Genomic DNA, 12,980 nt, shown 5'->3' with positions numbered 1-12,980 from the left:
TTCCGTTTTTAACTTCCGGCTCTTCCGTTTTCACACAACTTTTATTTTAATTTTGAACATTTTCAATTCGCGCCAACAACTTCAGTTTCAGTTTCGCGCTGAAATTCTAAGAAATTGCCAATCACTATAAAGTGGACTCTAAATAATTGCCAAACTGCCGTTATGTTAGATAACGATCACATTTGCCGTTGATACAACCGGAAGTTAACTTGTTCACACGCGTGCCAAACACACACTCGAACTGAAAGTTCCCACATGCGCCCGCCCATGCGGACAGACAGACCTTCAGATGTCTTTCTCTTAAAAAAATAATTTGAATACATTTAGGCCTTTCTCTATTTTAATATTGTATTAAAGTCTTGTGTCTTGGCCTAGTTTTAGGTGGTACAGTTGTTCTTATCAGTTGTGATAAGTACCAAAATAACCTGCACTAATACATTTTTGGGAGTACTCCATTTCCTTGATGGCAACATCGGCGCTGCGCGGTTTCTTGGAATTTTGATAAGCGTCATAGGCGAGAATTGCGCACATTAGAAAAAAAACAAAAGAAATGAAAAGAGAATGAAGATTAGAAGTCAAATGCTTAATGTGAATCACTGAGCAGTGGGCGTAATTCAAGTTCATTCACTAGCCTTGATTAGCTTGCATAAAAAGCGAGGATTAGCTCTGTGGACTACGTGACACTTAGAATGTAGACCCCATTAGTTCTAGTACTTCAAGCTCGCTATGCCCAATCGCCAATAAGATTTCAATACACACAGACGCTGCACATGCACTTGGACGCCTGAGGGCTTAAAGCTTGGCAGTTAAGAGAGGCACAAGTTCACTCATACATGTACACACGCACACATACATAGATATGGCATAATCTTGTCAAATGTAGAGTCGCCAGCCGGAGCTCACCTACTTAAACAAAAATTCTGATTGGAGCTGCACATCTTGATTTGGATCGTAGAGCATGTAATGACTTGATTGACCCAGTTCAGAGCGTGAAGAGCGAACAATGAACACCTCATAAGTATAGATATGTCTGATGATTGCCAACCGCATCTCAGCTAGCATGCAAGCCATTGACCAGGAATGTTGCCTGGCGTAGGCCTTAACACCCAAGTGGCTCGTCGTTATGGTGTGTGTGGCCCCGGCCATGGAACTCCATCAAGATGTATTGCAGGCATTGTATGGGCCAGTCACCAGGTAATTCATAATGAATTTCAGACACGCACAGACGTTTTGTAATTTAAAGTTGTAACTACTGCGTTTTAAAGAGTTTTCCCTTTTGGCCAACTAGTCGTAAGACATGGGACATACTACATAAACATTGGCAATGTCAAAGATGTGTAGCTACCTGTGTAAGTTAAGCTCGGCAATTTCTTGAACACGCAGATGCGCCCACCTCGAAGGCCCATTCTCACATCTTGCACATACAATTCATGCATATTTATATACATTTATCTACATATGTATATATATCTGTATGTTTATTTGAGTGTTGCGGTGGGGTTTCCCCTGCGTTTGTCGCCAATTATATGCGGTTTTGTGATAATGACCAAATGATCTCAGCGCCGCAGCCCGCTGCCCGCCTCGTCGCCGCACGTAATTTCAATTCATTCATAGACTCGAAACACGACGCCGCATCGGGCGTTTGTTTCATTCATAAATTTACCTGGTCGCGTTGTCATAATAGCTCTATCTTATGGCTCTTGTTTTCCTTCTCTTTCTTTTGCCTTTCTATATACTCGCGTATATATCGTACTTATAATTTGTGCGAGTCGTTGCCGTCTGCGTCGCCGTTGCCGTCGCCGTCGCCGTCGCCTTCGCCTGCGTTTCTGCGTCTTCGGCGTTTCGGCTCTCCTAGCCGTTTTGCTTTATCACATTCACATACATTATTTACCACGGGCCTGTGTTCGATAGCGATACGAATGGGAGGCAAAGCAAACGGAAGCAGCGGAAGCGGCGACGCCGACGTCGATCATTGTTGTTTCTTCTGCTGCTGCTGCTGCTGACGCTGTTGTTGTTCTTGTATATATTTTTGACGTTAAGAAAACGAGCCGACATCGCTTCTTCTTCTCTTCTACAACTTCTTGTTGTTGTCTCATTGTCTGTTGCTGAAGTTTTTTTGTCGAACGAGAATGCGCGTGCAAGGCAACATAAGAAATTCATTCATAAATTCGATGCCTTAGCTGTTGTTGCTATTGCTCTCTGCCTGCACAGGGAGCTACAATGTGTGTAAGGAAACTTGAGAAGGTTTGCCACATGTGAGGTGCATGCATTCATATACAAACATATGCACTCGTACCTATGTATGTGTAAGAATATTGAGCAGCTACTTTAGAGCTGTTGGTCACCTGATCTCGTTTGCTCACGTTGCCAAAGTTCTTTTTGCCAGTAAAAGATATGGGGAGAAAGAAAAAAGCTAGCGTAGGGCAGAGCTTTTGAACTTTGCACACACTTGCTGGTTTACTTTTGTGCACCTGTTACACCCTGTAAGCAGTGTCACCTGTTGCCTGCCTTTGCCGTTCGCCTGTTTTTGTTTGTTATTTGCTTTGGCTTTCATTCTGTGCGTTTTTTCTCATTGCTAAACAAACAGCTTGTTGTTGTGTTGTTTTACTAGGTGTAGCTGTTGTTGCTTTTGTTGTTGTCGGCACGATGTGATGGCCGTTTCCGTTCCACACACACTCGCATACACATACGCACGCAAGCACGCACGCATATATGTACATAAACATACGCTCTCCCATTATTACGCTCACACGTAGCGCTGCTCAGTTTCGTTTGTGAATGAATTCCACTTCGTTTCGCCTCGCTCTCAGATTTACGATAGCGTTGGCATTTCAATTCCACTTGTTGCACACGCCGCTCTCACTCTCGCGCTCTGCACTTCTGTTTGTGTCTCTCTGGCTCGTTTCTTCTCGTTGTTTAGGATACCCAACGGACGAGCCGATCGTTTCGTTTCAGTTTGGCTTCACAAATCCAGCAATCCAATAGATACACAGAGAACCGACCAGTTACAAAAATTATTTCAGTTTTGTTTTTTTGTTGTGCATTGTGCAACGTAAATTTTAACTTAAATAAATTTAAATAAATCTTATCGTTCTCCGCGCGCGTGTTCTATGTGTACTATGTGTGTATCTGTGCCCTATTGTGTTTGCATCTGTGTGTGTATGTTCTCTATGTAAAAGACAAATAAAGCAACGCAACTGATAAAGCCAACACTCGTTGCCAAGGCAATAATCACATCTCATAAGTTAATAGTAGTGCTGTGATGACTAATTAGTGTTTAATGTCAGCTATTCAATTGAATTAAGTGTGCATTGCAAACAAGTAAAGTAACCCACCACCAGATACATTTGTATCTACAAGATCATATTTCGCCTCGAAAGGGTCGCGACTTTCACTGACATTTCGGGTCAAATTTGTTGATACTGCTTTGATTTGTACGCCAATAAATTGAATGCAATTGAATTCAACGATCGCTGGCTGCCCACCCTTTGTGTGTGTGTGTGCGATACGAATGATCTTTAATTGGTTTGACTTTTGACACCCAAGAGAGCACAAACATACTTAACCCATACAAAAGATACATATTCATTTAGCCAGTTCAGATACAAGCTGCGAGCCGCTGTAACTGCTAAATTATGACAAACGAATGGATCGATTGGAATGATTGTCGTATGCTGCCGCCGCTGCGCTCGGCCCACTACAACAGCAACACCAACACCAACAGCAACAGCAATCACAATAACAACTACAACAATAATCACCAAACAATTCTTAGCAATAATTATCAAAGTTTAACAAGCAAATTTCATTTAAAAGCCCACAAACTGCAGCAGTTGCACACGAGCAATGGCAAACTGCGAGGTAATTGATTAGATATAATTGTGATAACTATATTGTAGAGCATTTAAATACATATGAGAGTACAATTTCAGGCACTAATTTGCATTCTCTTTAATCAATTTGCAGATGTGCCCACAGCATTGCCGCCCCTCACGCCCGGCACAAATCGCAAGGTGAACGAGGTGCTGAAAGCCTCATTTGCCTCCTGGGAGAAGGAGGTGCAGAACTGTAATATAACCAAAGGTAAGCAGCAGCAACATCAGCTCACTGGGAGTACTTAAAATTCGAATTCATTCATTCCCATGCACTTGCCTAGATTTCAATTGGTTGCATTGGCAACGCCAATAAAATAATAATTTACAAACAGTCCCATAGAAAAGACGTGATCATAAATGAATATTAATCGTTTCCCACAGCAATAGACTTAGAAATGAAATTTGGTTTACAGCGCTCCCACGCACAACAACAACAATAAAAAATACGAATACGAACACGACCACGAATAATAACAATTAATTAGACGTCCAATGAATGCGGCATTAGAAAATGTTTATTAATTGAATTACGTATTTTCATTTGTTAATCTGCTCGTTCTAGATCCCCGCGAATGGACGGAGGAGCATGTCATCTATTGGCTCAACTGGGCCAAGAATGAGTTCTCCCTGCTGTCCATGGACCTGGGCCCGTTCTGCAAAATGACCGGCCGTGAGATGGTCGAGCTGGGCAAAGAGAAATTCCTGGCCATAACGCCAGCGTTCACGGGCGACATTCTGTGGGAGCATTTGGATATACTACAAAAAGGTGAGCACGTGACAGGCATCGAACATCAGCAGCTGGCGCCAGTCACACATTAAGTCAATCACTCAGTCAGACAGCCAATCAGCCGGTCTGTCAACCACAAACTACTCTCCAGATTCAATACTCAATCAATAATATGTTTTTTCGAAACAAGTGTTATAATTTGATGGGGTTTCTAAGAGATCTGCGAGAAATGTAAAGTTGCTCAATATTAAATTATACATAGTTTAGTTGAATTTCATTTTAAAGTTACCTGAATAGGAATTACAGTGAGTGTTTGGCATACAAAAAGGTGGGAGAAGTTTTTACTATGAATTTATAAATGATAAAGCGTCATATAAAGGCTTTATTATGCAATAATTCTATCACATACAATGTTGATATGGCTCTAAATATATAATAAAAAATATAAACTAGGAAGCGACCAAATAAGCGTGATACTATTTTCGATGACTATATTTTATTAGCTGTTTTAGTTATCGATAAAATGTAGGTGTTCAAATATTGCATGAGACTTGCCATTTAATCATAAATTGCCCTTCGCTTAATTAAAAAATTCTTCGACGCTCGTAGTCTTCATCTTTCAATATTTCCATTTGCATTCTACAATAATTTCTTCTGCCTCTACTTACAATCCTTACGCTAACAAGCCGAACACCTTTTAAGATCTTCAACTATAGTCCAAGTAACATTGCTCATATAAAACAAAGCCAGCCCAAATTGTATCTTAAGCCTGTAGCATTGACAGCGGGGCAGAGGTGGCCATTTGCACGATGCATGACTTCTGTCATAAATAATGGCTTAATTTAGGCCTTATAATTAAATCAGCAACAACAGAGTATCTCAAGCTTATTCTGCTTTATTGCAATTTCTGTTTCTCTTCTTCTTATTTGGTCACTCAATTTATATAAATGAAATTATTTCACATAATTTTAGATTTTTCTATAATTTATACACAAATTTTTTTGCTACTCTGCTTAAATCACCCGAGTTTGAGTGTCCTTTTTTATCGTCCTTTTTTGTGTACAAGCTTTAACCAAATAGATTTACCTGTCCAGGCCAAATTGTCAGCTGAAGTGGGCGGAAGTCTTGGGGCCAGCAGAGGCAAACGCTAACAAAATCAAGGACCAAATTGATTTGGGGCGGAATGTTGGCTACTAACTTAGTTGCGAAAGGGGTTTGGCAAACTTTGTTGGCTACTGCCTGTTGCCTGTTACCTGTTGCCTGCCTGCTTCCTGTTTGGGCTTGGTCCGTTACGAATTTGACTTGGCCAAGCTTAACAATTTTTTTGTTCTGTTAAATTTATTGAATTTAAAAACCTAAAGAAAAGCTTTTAGTTCGGGTCGAGCCCCTAAAAAGGTAATGAAAATATTGTTGAACTAATTGAATTTCCTTTGCACAGATTGTGAAAAACCAAATGAGGATATTGTGCATGGCAATTCCTTTGAATCGTCCGCCAACGGCTCGGTCTGCGGATCAGAGCATCAGGTAGCCAATTACCAAGCAGCAACGCCGGCCACGACGCCCGTCTCCAACAACAGCCTTGCGAGTCGCCTGTCCATGGATTATGCGACAACGGCGGCGGGCAATGATAAGAGCAATCGCTACCACACAACACCTGCCATGCCACACAACGGTAAGCAAACGATTAGCCATAAGATACACAAGCACACGCAAGCAGATACTAGCGTATCTGTAAGATACAAATTGAATATCGAACCATAAATATACAACAGATTTGTTGGTATAATTAGTGTCAAATCCATGACATGTGATGTTCATTAAGCCAGCCAAGTTGTTTATGGCACATCCTCCCATGAAATACAAGTATGTAGATATCTTCTAGATAGATTGGCATATGTTTAGTGCATCCGGCGGAATGTTATTTCGGCAATAATTTGCTCGAGCAGGCAGCTTCGATTTCGACTACGACCACGACCACGTCCACGACTACGACTACGATTACGATGCCGATTACGATCAATGATTACGATTATGTATGGCAGCAATGGGCATATCCAGATCTTTATTAATCGCTAATGCGCTATGTGGAGTGCGAGATGCTTTTATTTGTTGTATTTTTGGATTGGCTTTTAATTTATTTATGTGAAATTGAAATTGAAACGGAAATTAAATTTTAAAACAAATAGCTAAATGTTGTCGGTGGCGGTGCGGCCGGCGCCAGCGTAGGCTGCCGGAGACCACGTCGACAGCATATCTAAATATCCATTTAATTTTGTTTACATATAAGGCAGCATTCGAAGCACGCGGCGACCCCTCCACGCACAGCTTGAGATACATTTATTAAATGCGTTGCCTGCCTGCCGTACAAATTGGAGCGACAGCGTCGCATCATTAATGCATTGTATCTTTCGCATTGTATCTGTATCTATAGCTGTATAGCTGTAAGGCAGCATCATTTGCATTGGCATCGGCAGCGGCAGCGGCATCTGCTGAGCCAGTGTTAACATGATGTAGCATGCGCCACACATATTCATTTTTTATTATTCAAAACTCTGCCCACAAGCTGCAGTTACAGTTAGCTGCCGCTGCCGCTGCTGTTGACATTATAATAAATTAATTGAATTTATGGTCTTTGACACATTATGACCATAAATGTTATATATATTTATTTTTATATATATTTCCATATGCGTAGCCATAAGTGTGCGCAGCTAATGAAATAGTCAAGCAATTTGACAAAAGACTAAATTTCTAAGCGTCTTTAATGAACTAGACGACTTTTGCATACGCTTCTCAAAGGCAAGTTGAAGATATAGTAAGATTAGTTATAGATTTATATATAAAGCAGATAGATGTTAACAGAGAGCGATTGATGTGCTAATATGTGCAGCTATGTCAAGAAGTTGTCAGTTCAATCATCAGCTGAACGCACTGCCTCAGCACTGCCTGTCCAGACCTTAACTATTTGAGAATTATATGCTAAAGGTATTTGAAAAGGTAACAAAAATGAGCATTCACTCTCCTTAAATGTCACCTGTTGGCTGGTACCTATAACCATTCCTAACTGCTTTTTATTTAAATATAAAGTCAAGCCTAGGATCAGCTCTAAGCAATCTGTTGAACAGCCATAATCGACAAGTCTTCTGCAAGTTATATAAACCAGCTCGCTGCAACCTGTTCAAGGCTCATTCTTAGAGTCCTGTATCTGCAACTCCATCATTAAGTCAAACAACTCTGCGAATCAGTAACTGTAACGGTAGACTGGGAGCTGGGAGCTGGGAGCTGGGAGCTGCTACGCAGTCGCAGCTAAGTTCTATATTAACGGCTGATCGTAAATCGTGGATAGTGCTCGGTCTTAAATGGTTTCTGTTAGTCGTCGCGTCTTCAATTTGATTCAATAATTTTCTATATGGACGTCGAGCCGCATGTGACTGTGTTTTATTTAATTTTTGTGTTATTTTTATTTTCTTCTCTCTCATCTTGCGGATCGTTTGCCCGCATACAAATTATGCGAGTCGGCTTGTCATCGTGCGGTGTTTGGGTCTGGACAACCCTCCTGCTGGTTTTGTAGGTTGTTGCTTAATTCGTTTCGATTGTCTTTTTGTCAGTCATTAATTTGCTGCATTTACATATTATTGATGTTCAAGCTGATCCCCACTCCACTTTCGTCTCCCCAGCTTTTAGCTTGGCCATTTGCATACACGAATTTATGTACACGTCTCTGTGAAGCTTCCTAAGATTGTGTGAAAATTGCTTGGGAATTGAAGGGATATGCGGACAGAAGTGCTTGCCCCATTGACACTTGGACTCTGACTTAAGTCCTTAAGTGCATTGGCAATTATGGTAATGAAGTCTTGATATTTATACCAACCAGGTGTTCGGCCGGCGGATCTTGGCTTGACATTTGCAATTAAACGCGCCTCTCGACAAACTCGAATATCGCCATCAAAACTAAAACAAATTATGATTAATTGTGCCCATTAAAATTGAGTTTATGCCTTGCCAAGGGTTTTCCAAACTTAACAGTCGAAGAGCCAAGAAACAGTGTCATGAACGACCAGCTACTAACTTGAATTTATTTTTATGGCCGTTTCTTTTATTTTTCTTCTGTTTTTTTTTTGTGTATTCTTTGGTAAAGTTTGTTTTAATTTGAGCTGCCGCTGCTGCTGCCCGCACCTACAGCTCTTGACTGGCATCCAGCAAATTCAAGCAACACCTACAACCGAAACTCAGCCAAGCGCAAAAAAGTTGAAAACGCTTCGAATTTCGTCATCGGGCAGCAATTTCTGAACACATGCATATAGCAGATATACTATATATCTATAGATATATATATATATATTCCATAGTTAGGCATACCCCTGTTGAATGATTTACAATTGCTGGCCGCATTCTGGAACGCATTAGATTGAGGTGTTATGTGGCAGGCGGCACAGTTTTCGACTCTCTGCAGTTCACTTTCGATGGGCCAACTCCCTTCTGTAGTGGAACGATGATTTTCCTTAGATTTTCTCGAATCAATTTTGCAGAGCTAACGCTTAGTCATCGGCTTGTACAAAACGCCCAGATACAATAACTCACAGATAGCTCACATATGATTAGTGTTGCGTACGTATTGGTGTCTCTATGGACAGCCAGGGTCTTTCAGTGTTTTGCTTGAGAGCGCATCTGGGCTAGTGTATCTTAGATATTTGCACGCAAAATTGTTTCTTCTTTTTTATTAGCGCTGCCTTCGCGTATTGTTCTCTCGGTTAGCTGCAAAGATGTGGTCAGAATCATATGCTAGCCTGGCTTTATTGGAAGCCCTTAGTGCTTCGCTAGGAAAGGCCAGCTACCTTTCGACACCAAGCGCTATGGCTGCTTTCGACTATTGTTAAACGGATTTTTTGCGAAAAATTTGTTCTATTTTCAGCGTATATTGTTTTTAGTGGCATAGTTTATAGATATATAAAGATATATATATACATATATTTCTACACAATAAAATGCCTGATGCGTGAAATGTTTGTCCAAGCTTGAAGAGTTGCCATTGTTGCCGTTGTGTGTGGCTGTTGATTCATGTTCATCATCATCAGCAACAGCAAAAGCAACATCATGCCGATGTCGGCATATAACCTCAGCCCAGCCAGCCAACCGATCAGACAGACCTGAGAGTCAGTCAGGCAGTTTGTCAGTTAGCCTGGTGAGTGCTCCATTCGCTTTTCAGATCGCCTGGCCATGCGAGCTGTGTCTTTGCTCGTGCCGCGCGTAGGTTGTTGCCACACGAAATGACACATTTAATGCATATTTGACTTGTAGATACATTTGAGTGCGCATACAGACGTCCCATCTCCACCTTCAACTACTCCCTGCCACGGGGTCAGAGTCAGAACTAACGCCTCTGATCGCCATATTGCGTGTCACACACACACACACGCACTCACACACACACTTAAGTCTTGCTGTGAACTCTGGCGGCGATCGCGAATATAAGTACGAGTACTCGTGAGTGTATTTGTGACAGTTGTGGAGTCTTGAGTGTGTGCCAAGCGTTTTAGTTTAGTTACAGTTTGTTAGTTTTGAAAGCGACAATGGAATTCTGTGCATGTGACAGATTACACGAGTACTTGTTTACACATGTCTACATGTGTATATATATGTGTGTGTGGGTTTATAAAAAGTTAAGGTCAATTTACTTTACATTTGCTTGTGAAAAGGTGAACTAAAAGATATAATTACATAGCTTGAGCAGCGCATTAAGCCGAATTTGGATAAAGAGCTTTGTCTGGAAGAACACAGTTCAATGAGATTTAGTATAACTTTGAGAATCGCAGAGAAAGACGCACATTTGTTGATTAACATTATCAATTTTAAGTACGTCCAGTAGCGATATCGCAATGTGTTACATATGAGAATCACTGAGAAAGGCGCATAAATGAAATATTTCTAGACATTATAGAAACTTAGCTGCAAACATTTTATCCATAAAACTGATTGATGCAGATAAATGAGGATACTAGGCACGTACTCTAAATATGAGAATCACCAAGAAAGGCACACAGTCTAGCAATTTATTGACTACATTAAATAAACTTAGTTGCAAGCATAGACTCTATAGAGTTGATTGATGCACACGCACTAGATAAATGGTTTATTGCGACTGAGAATCGCAAAGAAGGGCACATACATTTAGATTTCATGATTACTTCTTGATTAGCATACAATGTAAGGCACATAAAATAAATAAAATGAATCTTTAGAGTCATCCGCCTTTATTAATTACTCTAAATTCAGCCATTAACGCAAGACAATTTTCACCTCCCACAAATTATGTGGCAACGAAGCAGAACATGGCGACGGTCAAAAGCCGTGATGGGGAGGAGACAGATAGCCAGACGCCCAGCTAATAAACGAACCACGCACCATGGCCAAGACAGAGCACATAAGGCCCTTAAGTCATAACAACTACGACTCAACAGAATTATGTTGATTGCAAATTTGTTAAGGTCATAAAATTAAATTTCGTTTTTAATTTTAACGCCATTGTTTCTGCAGCGAGGCAGAGCAGAGCAAGCAAAAGAAAAGAAAAGGAAAAAATGAGAATTAGCTACTAGAAGTTAGCATCGGACATCAGGCATATTATTATAGCATTTAGCGGAATTTAATGCGCCCACTTCAGGCCGTGGCAGAGCCTACACTTAGAATAGCATATTAATCATACTCTCGCAGCAACAATGGTTAGGGCCAAACTGGGAGGCCTTCAAGCCAGAAATCACACTGCTGCTAATTAACATAGTCGCAACAGAGTTGAAGTGGAAGATTTGTACTATACGCCTGCGCGCTTCGTTGGTCAACTATTGGTGGTGCTGCTGGTGCTGTTGGTGGTGGCAGAGCGCGCCAAGCTGTGAAAAGTCAAGTGAACGGTTTCGGCTTAATGGTATTTTTCAGTTTTTTTTCCTTTTGCATGGTTCAAAAGCCCCACAACCTAGAATTTTGCTAGGCTCTCGCGTATTGGGGGAGTTGCAGCTATGCGGTTTCCCTTTTCTAGAATTTTTTTCTCTTTTGTGGTTGCTGCGATCGGCAGTTAGTTAGCTACTGCCACATTGTAGTGTTCGCAGTGGATTTCGTTTAATTTATTATCATATATTCAGCTGAATCTGACGCGCGCCAAAGGCAACACCAAGCGTTGGCATTGGATCTAATATGTTCTCAGTGTGCTGCACCCCTCGACCCGGCCGGCTTTACGTATTCATAGGTAAAAATTCAAATGGGTTTTGAGGCAACTCGCTCGACTATGCTGGCAATATTCGTCTACCCAGTAGATTTTTCTATATATATATGCATATATACCTTGGCTTTATATACCCATTGTTGATGTCGACGCCGGTGACGATGACGGCGTCTCCTCGATGTTGGGACTCGGCTGCCTTTTTTCAGTTTTCAGTTTTTTTTCTGTTTTTTGTGCTCGTTTTATTTCGTTACGTACGTAGATGTAAATTTACGCCATAGAAAAGCGTTACGGTCGAGTTAATTTAAAACAAAGAACATTCAAAAGAACAACATCAACGGCAACTGTGAGTTGGACTTTTTGTTGTTGTTTTCGACTCGGGGGAAAAAAATTAAACATTAAATTGTATAATGCGAAAGCCGCTAATAGCAACAACAACAACAACAACACCGACCAGAGCCAAAGGCAATGAACGAAACGCAGCGACGAAAGATACGAATTGCCTTGCATAGCAGTAGAACACACACACTAATACATTAATAGTTGCATTCATATGTAACACTAGCTGCAACTGAATAAGCAGTTAAAATCTATTCACATTTGCTGCGAACTGCCCTGAACTTTGATTGCAACTGGTGATAAGCTATATAGTGCTATCAGCTTAATATTTAAACCCTTAACAGTTGACAAGAAAGACAAAAAGAATTTTATTTAAATTTAAAAATATATTTCGAAAGGGAAATGAAAGAAAAAGTATTTTTAGTATTTTATTAAATGTTCGTATTAATTTTATAAGTGAATATATGGATATTACATATAAAGAAATTGTCAAATTGATTTGTAACGAAATTGTCAAATTGATTTGTCAAGAACTATAATATCTGAGGCAGCCTACTCACATTTGAAATTGGTATAAACTATATTATTTACCAAATATTTACAAATTATTAAATATATATAAAAAAAATATTGTTAGAAAAAATTTAATATATATATAATATATCTATATATATATATATATATATAATATATCTATATATATATATATATATATATATATATATATACATAATATATCTATATATATATATATATATATATATATATATATATATATATATATATATATTATATAAATATATATTTAATAAGAATTTTTTGTATTATTTTT

The 12,980-nt window shown here is 39.9% G+C and overlaps 1 protein-coding gene across 3 annotated transcripts in view; it reads left to right on the top strand.

Annotated features, from left to right (window-relative positions):
- Window positions 1–12,980, top strand: part of LOC111596599 (ETS-like protein pointed) — a 57,927-nt gene that overhangs the window by 29,694 nt on the left and 15,253 nt on the right. For 2 of the 3 annotated variants that reach the window (XM_030224864.1, XM_030224863.1), the window contains exons 4-6: window positions 3,967–4,083; window positions 4,438–4,641; window positions 6,041–6,274. In XM_030224864.1, the coding sequence (XP_030080724.1) occupies window positions 3,967–4,083; window positions 4,438–4,641; window positions 6,041–6,274 (555 nt within the window). Of the gene's footprint in view, window positions 1–3,439; window positions 3,862–3,966; window positions 4,084–4,437; window positions 4,642–6,040; window positions 6,275–12,980 lie in introns of those variants that run through there. The other variant, XM_023310880.2, reaches the window with a different exon arrangement.

The sequence above is a fragment of the Drosophila hydei genome, unplaced genomic scaffold (genome assembly GCF_003285905.1).
Source record: "Drosophila hydei strain 15085-1641.00,03,60 unplaced genomic scaffold, DhydRS2 tig00008119-arrow-pilon, whole genome shotgun sequence".
Lineage (NCBI taxonomy): Eukaryota > Metazoa > Arthropoda > Insecta > Diptera > Drosophilidae > Drosophila > Drosophila hydei.
The sequence above is the reverse complement of the archived record's forward strand: the minus strand, read 5'-3'. Positions and strand labels throughout refer to the sequence as shown.